At 41.0% G+C, this 16,080-nt stretch overlaps 1 protein-coding gene across 1 annotated transcript in view; it reads right to left on the reverse strand.

Moving 5' to 3' along the window:
- Window positions 1-2,542: 2,542 nt before the first annotated feature.
- LOC107188574 (5-hydroxytryptamine receptor 2B-like) overlaps window positions 2,543-16,080 on the reverse strand; it is a 44,331-nt gene continuing 30,793 nt past the window's right edge. Inside the window, exons 3-6 of the mRNA XM_015576883.1 lie at window positions 6,248-6,391; window positions 4,022-4,177; window positions 3,711-3,871; window positions 2,543-3,032 (exon numbers count right to left, since the gene is read on the reverse strand). Of these exons, the coding sequence (XP_015432369.1) occupies window positions 2,543-3,032; window positions 3,711-3,871; window positions 4,022-4,177; window positions 6,248-6,391 (951 nt within the window). The remainder of the gene's footprint in view (window positions 3,033-3,710; window positions 3,872-4,021; window positions 4,178-6,247; window positions 6,392-16,080) is intronic.

A 16,080-nucleotide genomic window follows, 5' to 3' on the forward strand; every position in this document is an offset into this window, starting at 1 on the left:
GCGGGGAAGGGGATGGAGATTCTTTTCTCCGTCATTTTTCTCTCTGTTCTTTCGTCGAAGGTTATTTGAACGCTGGTAAAATGGCGAAACTCGCGGGACTATCGGATAGTAGTATAGTTATGTATATCGTATATAGTAAGGCGTTATTGGATGATCGTCGATACACAATCATCTGGTAATTTACAAATGGCGTCGGTGAACGTGCCTACTTGCTGTTGACGCGAAGTTTTGGCAACACTTTGTTCAATTGTAGGAGTAATAAGCTTTGTGAAAAACACAAATAATTTACAACCTTCTTATACGTTAAATCGAGATCGTTCGATCGCGTTAGGAAGATCAAAATCTCCTTTCGAATACGCAACTTCGTATACTTAACTTCAAGATATCAAGGATCACAAAGGAATCGATGTTCGATCGGTTCTGTTGGAGAATCTGAAAGAAATAGTCGCCTCGGAGAGTGAGTTAACGCTGACTCTAGTCCTTTTAAACCGAGAACAATTGTCAACGTCGTATTGCCAGGAGATCAGAGATTCTTATGTTTCTACTGACATTTCTTGAAGATTCACTAGTATGTTCCGTATTTATTTTAACAATATTTTCACGAAATATTATATTAAATACAGTCGTATTTAACTTACGTCCCAGAGATGATTGTGCCTAATGTTCAAAGAATTCACGTTTCAAAAGAGTCCACCATGGTCTTTTAGATCCAGAAACGTAGATTCTTTGAAGTCGAAATCAAATCAAACATACCCCTGTCCTTTCTTTCAGCTAATAACAGATCGAAATGATCAATGACCAATGAAATTGTGACAATTTCATGAATTCTGAGCTGTTTTTACTATATTAAATGATACACTATATTTACAATGAAACGATTCTTCTGTGGTAAGGGAACAAAACGTCGCCAAGACTCGCGTGGGATCGATGGGAGCTACTTCCGACGAGGAGAAATCGACCCTATCATCGCCGACCTTCTAACTCTATTATTGATCCTCGAACGAAAATCGCAGCGGTTCTCGTGAACAACAATGGAGAAAATGAATCTATTTTACGTACTCTGTACATAGTTCCGCGTGTACACGTATTTATGTCGATCTGGTTTCAAGAGGATGGACCAGTCGTGTAAGACCAATCACATTCTCGTCACGATCCATTCACTCGAAACATCCAGCGTTCGCTCCTCCATTTGTAACTGAACGTGTCCATGTGCCGATCAGTGATCCACAATGTTTCCCAATAAAATCATAACGTACATTAAATTCCGGGTATACTCCGTTCGGCGAACAATTGAATTTCATTAATATCGACCGAGTTCGTAACTGGTCTAACTCCATTTTTCAGAAGAATTTAGTTAGTCAATCCATGTTAATCTTATTGATTCAAAGAACACAAATTCACGATTATTTAAAGAAAATTCAACCTAGAAAACAATACATATTCTTTAAGTTCCGAAACTTTGAAAGTTTCTTTCTCTTAGTAGCTGTATTTCCAAAGACTAATAACAATTAAAAATTATATTCAGTAGGTGATTTTATAGTGTGTTCGATTATTTAATTTGAATAGAAATTGTTAGAGATAGAACAATTAAGAACTAGCGTGACGATATACAGTAAATCATCGATGAGTATTCACAAATTCCTGAGTACTGAGTGTTCGGACGTCATCCCGAGCACTGATGATGATCCTCTGTCGAACCAGTCAAGTGCCCAGTGGTGGGGATGACGTCTGAACACTCAATGCCGAGAATCCTTCGATCACTTATCGACGATTTACTGTACTCTTGATTTTCCTCGATAAAAACATCAGTACCTCCCATAAAACAAAGTGGATCACTCATCGATGTACATCCAGTGGTAAACATTATCGTAGACGAGTCAGAAGAATGCATCTATGTCAAAGAGAACTTTCGTATGGTAGAGGAGTTCTATCTTAGGAACAATCGCCACGGAGCAACATCAGGTCCGCCCTCAAGACCACAGTCGAGTAATGAAAAATCGGTTCTCCTACGAGCTTGACGATCACCTGGAAATTCTAAGGACAACAGTGGCGGATCCAGGAACCTCTCTAAGGGGGTACGAACCCAGGAGCCTTTCTTAGGGTATCGAATCCAGAAGTATTTCTTGTAAGAGGGGAATGTGTAAAAGTACACAGGTACATTTTTTCGAACCATCTTTTACAAGTGACATAATATTTTTATATTTTATTACTTTTACGAAGAATCCCCCCCTCTGGATCCGCCACTGAAGGACACCTCTTTCACGAAAGTATGTCGCCTATACGTAGACTTTCCAACTGGTGGTTCTCATCGAGGGGTCGCCGTGTGAGCCTGATGGTCGCTCCAGCGGGGAAACTTTCAAGGAAAAATGTCTACGGACCATCTAAGGCATGCCTAAGTACGTGAGACGTGGTAGTTGAACGCTATCCGAAGGAAAGGAAGTAGTAGTATATAACCGTATGTACACAGGACCAACGCATTCACTCACTCTTTCGCTCACACACACAAACGTTCTTTCTCACGAAACGATTTTTAAATCCACTGTCAGCGAATTATCCTGGTGCCACCGCAAAGCATCCTCTTGAACGCTTGCCTGAACTCAGGCGAGAAGATCGTGTAGATCACCGGATTCAGGGTGCTGTTGAAGTATCCCAGCCAGAGAAACACGCTGGCTATCAGCTCTGGCGGCTCGCAGACATTGCACGTGGCGCGAAGCAACGCTACCGAGAAGAATGGCAGCCAACAGGCGACGAACGCGCCTGTTATTATCGCGAGGGTCTTCGCAGCTTTTCTCTCGCGCTTCGACTCCATCGTCTCGCGTGTCCTCTTGCTGGATGACGTCGAGTGACTGCTCGACGGATTCGTCACCGTCGTTGTGGTCGTGGCGGTCGTCGTCGTGGAAACCGTGGACGGCGTCACGGTCGTCGACTGCGTCGTGTTCGCCCCGTTGTACGACGAGGATTTCTCTGGGGAGATCGACGAGTGATCGGGCGTCGATCTTGTTATGGTGAACGCAGTGGACTCCTCCCTTGGCCTGGAATAAGTTTCATTTGAAGGTTCGATTTAGATCAGATCGATTTGTTATTAGTGCGGATGTTTATGGAAATTTAGAATTTTAGACATCGATTTATCTCTTCGGGTACTTATTGCAAATGATTTGTACCTGTACTGATTCCAAAACTGTTATTATATCGTGACAGAATACAGTAAATCTTCGATTAATGCTTCGGAGCTGCTTTCAAACAATTATTTTACAGGGACACTATTTTCGTTGTTAATAAATTTCAGGTCGAGCCTCTGTACCTTATTTTTGTATTTTCGGAAAATTTATCGAGAACTTACTGTACAGTAAATCATCTATGAGTGTTCGAAGGCTTCTCAGCACTGACTGTTCAGACGTCATTCCCATCAGCTGGGGGTCCCATGGAATTAATCTAGCGTCCAGTGGAGGGGATAACGTCAGCACATTCAGTGCCAAGGAGTCTTCGAACATTTATCGATGCTTTACTGTATTCTGTTATTATTCCATCAATCCTGAACTCTGGTCCCATACTTTTGGCCGGTACTGTACATACTAACTCGAAGGTAACATGCAATTAGTGTGGATAGAATCGTTTTCATGGAAATTACGAGCGAAAGAAGGTAACAAGTTTAAAGGGCGACGCTAACGAGTCTTGTAACGTGTAGGTAGTACTGTATATAGTTGCGCAACCTTCTTGTGACGAGTCTGAGGATGCCTCTTCTTTCACGTGGCGGCTGCACGATAGTCCCAGGTCTCTTTCGGATTCGTTTCCGTGCTGCTTGAAATATCCTCCAGTACAGAAATAGAATAACGAGCAGGGGTACGTAGAAAGTCGCACAGGTGGCGAAGATCTGCAAAGTATTTTTTCATTTTTCTTGGATGTGTTCATTAAAACGGAACACTCTTATTCCATACACGTGACGATTCACACGGATGACCGATTAAATCACGGTTTCCAGTGAATTCAAATCCGGTAGATATCACAGAATCGCACCACCCACCTGGTATGCAGGATCCTGCGACACCAGACACGTTCCATCCGCAATACGGTCCAAATAATCAGGATCTTTCCATCCGAGTTGGGGCGCCAGAGAGATTCCTAAGGACACCACCCAGACGGTGACGATCAGGATACCGATCCTTCTCGGATTCCTCGCCTGGAAGTAAAGAAATTCCTTCAGCCCCCTTGTCGCGAACGCTCGTGAATCGTCCTGATGGTACTCGATTCCACAAGGCGGAGGAGGACCTTCTTCCTTTATTTCAGAAATTTTTATATCATTCCCACCCGCTCGAGGGAACGCTCAGAATCGATCGTTGTGCACAGTCAGGGATATTTAATTAACGGAATAACACGAATATCCGAGTAATTCGAAGTTTCGCTGCGATATTCGATTCCAGTGCGCGGTTTATTGAAACTCTCGGGACGAAGAAGAATCCAATTCTACGCCGGTGCTGAAAGGCCATGGGAGGATGTTCAGATTCACGGATGATCGATCTAACTCGATGTGTTTTCTGCTCCCTTGGTGGAACTATTTCAATATAACCGGTTGTTCGGAATGGCCAGCTATCTCCCACTCGCGAAACTAGACGAAGATATCATCGTGATTCGCAGTTCTCGCGAATCCGTGGGTTGAAGCTATCTCGAACATGCGGGTACCAGGGGATATCGTAGGATTTAGGTTCGATTAACCATCGAATGTCATTTATGCGATATATCGGGATTGATTGGTAGATAGAAATCGGCGCACAGATGAATTTCGATAATCGTGCCTGACGTTAACACGTTAGTTGCATTTGTCTGCTACAGTTGACGTCTATCTTGTCACTTTAGTGACGAGATCGCGAATATTTCTCGACGATCGGCAGTAGAACTTGAAAAGTCGAACTTTAAATTATAATAACACTAATAAATAGACTGCGAATTATTATGCAAAATAACATTTTCTAAAGTGATTTATAAAGATAGGCGAAAATGTAGAAATTTATTTTTTCTCTTAAGTATCTTATTGGGTTCAGACAGAAATGGAAAACTCATTGAATCCGATGAAAGTTTCGTCCTTCATTGTATTTCACAGAACCCTGTGGACCATAAATGCATAAAATCCGCACTCTACTAATAAATATTTGACGCACGAAAATTAGATTTTTTGTCTATACCATTTTGTAACGTACAGATTTTAATTTGAAAAATTGAAACAATGCAATCGATTAAACTAAAAAGGAGAAATACAAACTTCACCGGTGAATGAAAATTTCGAACGAATTGCGCGAAAATTGTTTGAATATAAAACTAGGAATTCAACAAACTTTAATCGTTTTATTTACATCAGAATATTTAACGATTTGCTCATTTTAATCATTTCAATGTTCATTTACTGGTGTAACCACCTTACAAGGTACCAAAATGATCCATCGAACTGGTTAAACCAGGGACCAATTCTATTAACACGTTGACTGTCACAGTGGAAAAGGCAGTACGTAGTCAGACACACTTTCTTTCGTTTTTAAATCATAAATTTTCAAAAATATATGCGTTTTATTAATAGAGATTGCTTATCTTGTTTTAAATTATACTGTGAAATTAATCTTATGTCAAAATTTTGTAAAGGTATTTAAATAATCCAGCATGTTTGCAATGTTAAGCTTCTATCGTAAAATTTTAATCGTGCGAACTCCAAGAACGTTCGATAGTAGACAAATGTAAACGACTACGAACGAAGCTGCACAATAATAATAATTAACCCCGACCGAATGAATGCAAACTACTGTACGTACTTCCAATAATTAAACACTTCTCCAGCTGCTACGAATCGCCGTTACACAGAGTAGAAAGGAATGTACATTCCGGCACGTTGTTTTTCGCGCAATTCAACGTAATCACCGGCCAAGTAAAAAGGGGGAAACACACAGCTACGGGCGTTGTACACGCAATGGACCCGCTAATTGCATCCCTCCCACTTTAATGATCTCCGATTCCGAGCGCGTTAAGGGGCTCCAGCAACGGGACACAGAGCAAGGGGAGGGCCCCGATTATCGGATTGCATTCCAGGATCAATATCCGAGCGTTTCCGCGGCGTGTCCTAATCCTCCTTCCAGAGGTGGAGGAGGGATACTGTCGCCCGTACGAGATGTGTACCACGCGATCGTGACGTAAGTTCGTCACTCGTTAAGGGCAACTGGAACCTATCCACTGACCGATCGAACGACCGCTACCGGTGTTAATTAACCTGTATATAATTGAGATCGGTGACTGCCCAATATCTGTCGACCGCGATAGCCACCAGATGCAATATCGAGGCAGTGCAGCAGAGAACGTCACTGCTGGTCCACATGTCGCAAAGCTCGGGCCCGAGTGACCATCCGGAGTTTATCTGTAATAAACAGAATTATCTGTTAGATAGATACCGCGTGTGTCTGTTCGTACATGTTTGTGTGCGTCGGCTTGGGATCGATGCTCTGGAAGATCCTGAGGGTGTCTTTAACACTAGAACTACCGAAACAGTCAAAATGACTGGTCAGTACATTTTTACAATCATCATTGAAATGTCATAGCAATGTATTTTTTAATATCTTTTGCAACTTTTATTCCACTACGAAACTGAAGAAATTAATTGATTTATAAATTTCTATATTTTCACAAATTTCTTATGTTTATTTATCTGATAGAAATCGCTGTACGTTATCTTCGGTAGTTTTAGTGTTAACGGCGACATTGACAATGGAAGGACCTAAACTGTCTGACTTCGATTTTAACCCGGTTTTGTAAGATGATTGTATATTGATTTCGAAACATTAGGTGGAGACACTAGAAAATTTTTGAGACACAAACTATTAACGTTACGGACCTGTGAAATGTATTATGAATACACTGCGTAGTGTAACTAGAAAACTATTTGAGTACTACTTATACTTCTATAAGTTTGACTTACATTCATAGTACATCTTAAAGATACGCAACTTTTAATTATTTTTATCTTTGAAATGATCGTATGTCCACATCTAATATTCCACACATATTATTAGGAATCAGCAAACCTTACAAAACCCCTTGGATGACTGAGGTCCTTCCCTTACCAGTTCCCTAGAATCCTCGAGCACCCAAATTTTTTCGGAACACTGTGTATATGGATGATTTGGTTTCCTCTCATTCCAGTGTCTTATACATAATCCTATTCACGATACACTATGTATATATAGTTCATGTATTGTACAAATTATTGTAGTTCCAGTGTAAAATTGACTTTAATCTCCCAGCAGAGTCCGTGGAGGAAGCTTTTCCGCGGGCTCTCAACTTGTTAAATGTTTAATGCACACACCACTTTCTGGCCCCAGGAGTAACTCTCCCCTGTATTATTCGAAACGAAAATAAAGCTGTTAGCGGAATTATTCGTGCCACACGCATGGAGTGCTATCGGGCCGCATTGAAGGGAAAGTCTAATTACAATGGTCTCCGCGAATGGGGGTGGGAAATGTAATAATGAAAACATAGTTACGAAGTGTCTCGAGTACCGAAATTGTAACATCAGCGTTCCCGACCGACGGAAACTATAGCAATAACAGACGGCGTAATGAAAATTACTGTAGGAGTGGACTCGACAACGGAAATTCCAGTAATACTGCAGCCACGAACGCCAGTTCCCCCACCTTCAAACGGGGGACGAGACTCTGTCGACGTGCAAATCCTCCTCCGTTCACCGTGACAAGGCTACACTTATTTTCAATTTGGTACACACGTGAAAAGCGCCCAGACACATAGGAAATGGATTCGCTTTGGTGGAAAAACAGCACGGAACTGCAATATCCTTCTACTTCGATTTTAATATAAGAAAGTGAATTTTGTACTGATGTTATAGAATTAATTATGAACGATTAGACCTTTTTCAGCTTCTACAAATGTAATGCGAAAATTTAAATAAAAATTATGTTGTGAATAAATACGAGTTTTTTAAATACCAATGCACGTCGATGGTAGGGAAGAGTCTGTGCTTTACAATGAATTTTGTTGCACTTCGATATCTCGATTAGTTTAGAAGATACAACGCTTTGAAGTATAACGTATGAGAGGCGACGCGTAGACACCCGGGAATTCCATTGACTCAATTGAATTCCAGGAAATGCGTACGGTAATAGTAATAGTAAAGAAAACCGCTGACTCAGCGTCTCCCATTGACCAGAGCACGTGTGGGGTAGGTCATTGATGAAGTGCGAGCGAGACGGAGATACTGAGACCATTAAAAATTATGCTTTCCTTTAAACGACGATATCTCCGGAACGGAAAGCCCTATCGAGATAAGACTACGCTTATTTTAAAGATGAAGATTCATAGCTTCCAACAAGCTCAGATTGACTTAAAAATATTCAGCATATTTTTAATAATACAAGTTTCAATTTTCGCTACATTTAATACGACTTGATGTGGGTTTTATGAGAGTACCTTGATAAATACGTGTGTTTCGAGGGTACACAATCGTAGAATCCATTCAGAAATACTCTCGTAGAATCCTCTTCAAGACATTTTCGAGAAAATCAAATCTGAAAATCTATTGGATACGAGTGCAATTGTATAGGACTTGGCTGACACGTCTGTTCAGTGCATTCTGTTTCAACTTATTATCACTAGGAACACATATATGTATTAGATAAATCTCTGAGAATTGATAAAAAATGTTATTCAACTTTTGTATGCATATATCTTATAATTGTGAGATGTAACATGTATATGGAAATGCACGGGAGCCTACGGTAAAGTAATTAAATTTAATCTGCAGGATTTCGTTTCAATTGGACAGGTCATTCAAGATTCCACTCGAAATTCGTTTGCTCTTGGTGTTATCTATTAAAAAGTAACAATAATTTTCTACCAATACCGTACGAGTTTACACCGGTAAAAGTCCGAAGGTTGATCGAATTCTAATCGAATGCGCTTAGCTCGGCTCCAAGAACACCACCCCCGTAATTGCCCTAGTTACCAGCCGACGATCGCTCATTTCTTCGACGTTTCGTGTAAGTTCGACCGTAACATGTGGCCGGAACTCCTTATCCCTGTCCGAAGACACGGACCTCTGAATGCGACGGCCACGGAGTTACGAGTTCTGTCGACATAGAGGAAGGAGTGGGGGGGAACAAAGCACAAGGGAGTTAATAACGGGAAGGACAGAGGAGGAAGATCGAGGGTGGAAGCGAGGAAGTAAAAAGCATCCAGCTTTATGAAGGAACCTTTCCCACCGTGTCTGGACGTAATGGGGAGACTTCCCTTCTCATCGAAACAAGGAAATCTCCAGTGGGCGATCTGCTTTTTTCCTTTTTTTTTTTGTTAGGAACAGGTAGCATCTGTATGCTATCCACTAACGAGGTGGAACTAGGTTACCGATCCTTCCGAAAGTTTGACGAAAGGGATCAACCGTCTTGGGATACGCTATACCAAAAGGATTATTCGCTTACTAAGACTATTATTTGTATTTAACACCCGAATTTCATCGATCTACTACAGAAACTTCTTTAAATGACAAGAAGGTGTTACTGCGACTACTAGTTCCTTACTTATCGCGAGTAAACACATTGTTCGTGAAAAGAAGAAATTTTTTTTAAATATGTTTTAATACAGTAAGTCATTCGTGAGTGTTCGAAGGTCATCCCCACACCTGGACACTTCACTGGTTCCACGGAAGACAGCCCCAGTGGTGGGGATGACGTCTGAACACTCACGAGTAGTCTTCGAACACTCATCGATGATTAAATGTAGTATTAATTAAACATCGTTGCAAACTTTTTCTGTTAAATTAATACCATCGTATAATTCAAAACAAAACTAGCCTCTATTAACAAAACGCATATATTTGGAAGCTTTATGACTTAGAAAACGAAATAAAATATGTCTGACTACGTACGGCCTTTTTCACTGTGGCACTCAACGCGCCAGCCACCACTTAACTTCCTTTTTATATTCTACTTAAAATTGGTTTATGTTTAGACTTCCTTTCGTGTACTTTCATTCTAAAACCTACGTATTAAATTTTCATAATCAAATGTCCCGAGAATACGTCACAGTGAGATACAAATAGTCAAGTATCCTATAAATTTCATGTTAATTCACGTGTTCCCCGGTGTAGATGCACCGAATCTCGTTTTGTTATCCGTCCGTTAGAGAGGCCTGTTTAATTAAAGATGTCTCGCTAGTTAATTACAAATGTCGGCCAGTGGACAAGGCCGAATGGTTCGCGGAAGCGTAGCGAGTTTATCTGCTGGGAAATTTATAGCTCGCTAGCTCACGCGCACGATTCGAGAAGCAAGATGGTCTGAGAGACAGAGAGTGTGTGGTCGTCTGGTACCCCCGACCACGATAAATAATTCATTCGTAATAAATAATAAAACTGGCGAGTGCGTCCGTCCGGCTGAAAGCCAGCTCCTGGATAGAGAAGCGTGTGGAACATCTATTCAAAGCTGCTCGCGAGTACAAATTTTAAATCACGAGCTGGTACCCAGCGGTACACACTGCTACCACCACTGGCGACGATTGATTTAAAAGGTTGTCCCCATTTTTCGAGTCCCTGAAGAACGCTCGGCGGACGAGCTTTCCAAGCGTGTTCCTAAATAAAGATCCTTCTGCTTCTGTCAAAGTTGCAGAAGACGGCAGGGGGTCTGTATATTCCCCCGTCGGTCTGTGATAAAGTCGGCATTTTTCCGTCATTGGTGCTCGTGCACTTACGTAACGGAAAGAGAAAAAAAGAAAACTAGGTCACTACACTCTCTCTAATTTCCATTCGATCACTCGCCCGAATATTACCCTTCCAGCGTACTTCGACAATCGATCGTCCGTGATTACGTAAACTCGACGGCGGGACGGATGAAAAAAAAAAAACAGAATAAACAATGTTGTTCATCGTGTAAATTGAACCGGAATCTGGGACATCGACGAACTTTCGCGGAACTTTTTAAACACGTCGAAGTGAAATTGAATATTTGCTGAGCTTCCGTTGCATTAAAACAATATGCACGAATGGAAGTTTTCGATGTGTCGACCAAGATGCGAATAGTTGTGAATCAAACACCTTTATTTTTGGATAGCTCGTTTTAATTAAATGAAATTGTTTGTGTACTGCGGTTAATTAGGGGGCTGCATATATCTCGACGACCAGAATAGAGTTATATTTAATATTTCTGAATGTAGACCTATTTTTTATTTTATGAAAGTACGTTCTATTTAAACGTAAATTTCTTAGCCTATTGAAGAGTGTACTTATATCAACTAATTCTGTAAATTTCATGGAGGACTATTGAAAAACAACGTTGTAACATCCTATATAATACTAAACTATAAACTAGTCTATTTTTCGGTCGTCCAGGTGTACCCTTAACCAATTCTCGAATTAGAAATTTTTCCTCTATCAGTAACACAATAATATAATGCTAAACTATCAAATACCTGTTCATAAAACGCGATGTCTGGTCCCTCTGGACAAGAAAACGATAACTCTGCAATCTGACGGCGTCACTACACATTCCTCGACTTCGACAAACGACGCGAACGCGTGCAAAGTAACGAATCCCAGTAAGCGTGACAGATAGTCCATAGCAAGTTCAGTGCAAGAAGAAGTCCCGAGTGAGGCGTCAACGGGACGTTTCCCTCGTTCTCGCGGAACAGGATTCAATTCCCTGGACGGGGGATCTCTTTTCCTCGAGATCCATTACACGATGAACCCCAAGGTGATCGAGACCCGTGGAACGGGATCGTAACGGCGTGTTAGTGTGTTGAACACAGACCATCTAAATACCTGGTATCAAGAGAAGATCGAGGGAGAGACAGGGAGAGAGTGGGCATCGAGAGTTGGACGGGTTGGAAAGCATTTGTTCGGTGTACAATAGGGATCTCTAGGCTGCCAGACTCGGGGACTGGCCTCGTAGATCATCTGCACGTGTCAGCGTGCAACATATTCGCTGGTAAGGAGATTAGGATCGATATACCCGGTATCAGAATTCTAGCAGGCTGGTGTCGCTCTGTGTACCGCGAAACTTGGACGATTTTCGGACGGATTCTATGATTATCGTGCCTGGCTGGGATACAGATTTACGTAATCGTTCAGTGAACCCTTGGACACGGTCCAAAACCATCGAAATCCGAGTCGAGACGTTCACGAGCCACTGGACGTGAATTCCGCTGGAATAGTCCAGCGATCTCTTTCCCCTTGCATCGTTGCATCGAGGAGCGATTTAGGGGTCTTTTAATTCGCGAAACTATTCAGCCGCGATTCAAGCGTGGTGGGGATATATGTAAAAAGCAATTTGAAGCGGGTACGAGGGTATTTTATCGTTCAAAACGATCTGCTTACGAAGGTTCTTTCTTTTTTCGTCGATGCTTTTTATATTCGAAACATAACGATTCCGTGATGAGAATTATCGAGAGACACTTTTGTTTCCGACGTATTGAAATTTTATATGGTTTTATTATTGAACCATTTATTTGAATTGAATGAATGGAGGGCGGAAAGCATTTCAGCTTTCAATCGATACTTCATGTATGATGTGCTTTGGATACTTAAAACTGTTTGAAAAGGTGGCTTTTAAAGTCTCCCTCTTTTCAGGTTTCTTTTTCTGTACCAGTTATTCGACCGTTCCATGGCTTCCAGCTCGTGGATCTCGCGCAAAATGTTATCAATTCTCTGATATCATGCATAATTATTTATGTTTTACTTAATTTTGATATTATTTATTGTAATAATAATTGTGATAATAATATTAAACGTAGAGGCGTAGCATTGATTTTTTAATGAGGTTTAGCACCATGATAGAGCCTGGAATTCTGAAGCCAATAATATTTCTTTTTATGAAATATTTAATATTCAGTGCTGAAGAGCCTTCGGACATTAATCGAGCATTTACTGTATTTTGTCTGTGTACTGTATTTGTGGAACTTCATAGAAGAAACAATAATTACACGTTTACAAATGTGGGTCGATTGTTCAGTGCCATGATTGCAAATATCAGCCACCGTGGCTTCTAGCTGGTGGATTTTTGATAAAAATTGTTATCGATTCCCGGAAAAATTGCTCTGACCGTCAACAGAGCGAGCGTGATTCGTTTGTCCGGTTCTTCAAATCGCTGAGTTGCGGCAGTAACTCAGAATGGTAGGCTCGATTCCAATCGAAAGTTCCGCCGAAATTAATCCTCGGATCGCGGTGCAACAAGTGTTGAAATTGTCATAAAGTTCCGACGCGGGAAATGAACCACTGGCCACGAAACAGCCATCGATGGAACGTCGGCACGTGAAACGCACAACTGTCGAACTCCTCTGAGCGCGCCACGTTCAATAAATTCCTCTCCTCGCGAAAGTTCCCGTTGATCGGCGCAATTCGAAGGATATTGCTTCCCATTCATTATCAATCGACACCTATCAGAAATGTAAATTGAGCTCCATAATTGAAAAATGAAGACGTTGTTTAACCCTTAGCCACCACGTCTCACCTCAACTTACGTGAATACAGCGAACACCCCAATGAATGAACACTTAAGAGATTTTGTAACTAAAAGATTTTGTACTAAAGTCAAATTTTAAATCATAGTAATATTAATAATATATATTTGGCACATGAAAATTAGATTTCTTGATATCTATACCTTTTTGTAACGTAGGTTACCTAGATTTCAATTCGAAAAATTGGAAAAAAAGGAATTAATTAAATTAAAAAGAGAAAATATAGATTTCATCAGTGAATGAACTATAGTAAGTAAATGAATATGAAACAAGAAATTGCAAATATCAATATTTAATCATTCCCTTATTTTCATAACTAATATTACTCGTTTTTATGTATAATTTTCATTCACTGGTGCATCCCCTCTACCACACTAGTGCGAATTAGGATTTGGAATTTGTGAAAATAAATAACTTCAACAAAATAAAATAAAATTGAACTCATAACATACTTCTTAGGTCAAATTTCCTCTGAAATTCATTGGTAATAATTGCAAGGGTGGGAAATAGTTTTTTAACTATTATTTTTAACTAAATTTTAACTAAATTCGTACTAGTGTGGTGTCCGAGGGTAAATATTACAAATAAAGTAAGTGAGAAACGTTGTCACATCTGTCTGTCAAACCACACCTACATCGTGACACCGTTCAATTAATTAATATCGGACACAGCTGGATCGGCTGGCTTCGATATTTCAGCGTGACGTCCCGAAAAGATGGCCCTAAGTGTTACGTCACGTGGCTGAAGTGGACTCAATTTCCACTTACATTCGGGCCTCGGTTATCTCGAATAAACGGAATCAGGCCAGGCTCGTTGAATCGAGAGCTGCCGGTTAAATGAGACGACTAGGGACGGTATATAACTGAAAGTTACCGAGAGAGGTAGCCAACCAAGGGGATGTTTGGAAATTAATGGCACTTCACAAAGGATACAATTCATGCGAAGAACATTTCTCCACCGGTTGTCCCGTCGAGAATACTCCCAAAAGAACCATTTCTCTTTCCCCATTAAAAAATTCAATTGCCACCCTCCCGAAGAAACAGATGTCTCCTTTGTCGATCGTGTCTGATTTGTATTTTTTATGATGTTGCCTGAGAATGCTCAGGCTTCATGCCTGCGAAGCCTCAGAAAATAATCCCTTGCGTAAGTTAAAAATTCTTTAATTTTCGTACAACACGGAGAATTATTTATTAACTTCGTGTCACTCCGAGAATTTTTTCTTTCTAATTAACGCGTTTCTCGTGACTTGTTCCGCGTGTTCCGACGAAAAAAGGATTCTCCGCGAAAGGGGAGAACAAGGTCGGACAGAAAATTCTTCTGACATGAGGCGAATGGTGCGCGGAAAGAGAGTGATGCTGATAAGAGAGCGCCGGGCGAAAGAGGGATGTAGGAAGGGACTGACGCATGCCTGCTTAAAAGTCCATTCATGGTATTGGAATCCACCTTCGAAAGCCAATCGACTTTTGTCTTTACTGCTCCCCATCCCTCCCCCCTTTATCCTCTTCCCTTGGATCTTCCTTCTATTTCAGACTGGGGAAACCGGATCCAACTCGAGAGGGGTATATTCGTTTAAATAATCCACGTCATTTCGATGAAAATAAAATATTTTCCGCTCGACATATTATACCATCGACTAAAAAAGGGGAATAAAATGTCCCCCTACAATCATACCCACGAATTTTTCATCGTGAAACAGCATGTGGTAACGATTATCTAAAAAGCCACCGGTCACAGTACTAGCAATTTCATTTCTTGCTATTGTTCATGGCTGCACCTTTAACCTTCCACCCAGTCCATTTTTCCATTTCATATCCAGAACGGTTTTAAATCACGAACAGAAAGAAAGAAGGGTGGAGTGACCCGTATATTACATTTCCACAGTATCTGAAATGATAGTGTAACGTGTGGAAAATCTGGAAAATTATCAGTTACCCTAGGAGATTCTCAGGATTCCATCGATCGAATTTATTGGTGGTTCTCGATTGCTCATTCAAGAGTAATTCCAATATTCTCTGGATGCACGGTGTATTTCAGGAGACTGTCTAGAACGGCAGTGTAAATGTTCGGGAAGCAGGGAAGAAAGTGATCCGGAAAAACGTGATCCACTGGCGAACTGGAATAGGAGTGTATAGCGGGAGAGGGGGCCGAGATCAGCAGAAGTGGAGCGGGTGAACAATAACGAACGGGCGCGCAGGCATCTCTCGAGATAGGATGCTATAGAAAGAAATTGCAGCTTTTTACCACGTGCGGCGGACGACTCTTTCGGGTGAAAGAAGGCGGAAGTGCCGGGGATGCGTCCCGTATTTAGGACACGTTGAACAAAACCTCGAACGTTTCGTTTCAACAAAATCGTTACACACTCGAACGGGCGAAATGTTTCCCCAGATGGGTGCGGGGGCGTCTCGAGACTGATTTGTCGAAGTTGGATGAATTATTTCAGTCTATTTCAAGATATCATCATTCTTCGTTCTGGAATACTATGTCAGAGAAGAAACTAATCGGGCCATGTTATGTAGAATAATTTTGTGATTTTTATATTTCAGAGAATTATCAAGCAATAGAGAATTCAAAATAAAATTAAAATTGACTATA

Source organism: Dufourea novaeangliae, unplaced genomic scaffold (genome assembly GCF_001272555.1).
Source record: "Dufourea novaeangliae isolate 0120121106 unplaced genomic scaffold, ASM127255v1 scaffold133, whole genome shotgun sequence".
Classification (NCBI taxonomy): Eukaryota; Metazoa; Arthropoda; class Insecta; order Hymenoptera; family Halictidae; genus Dufourea; species Dufourea novaeangliae.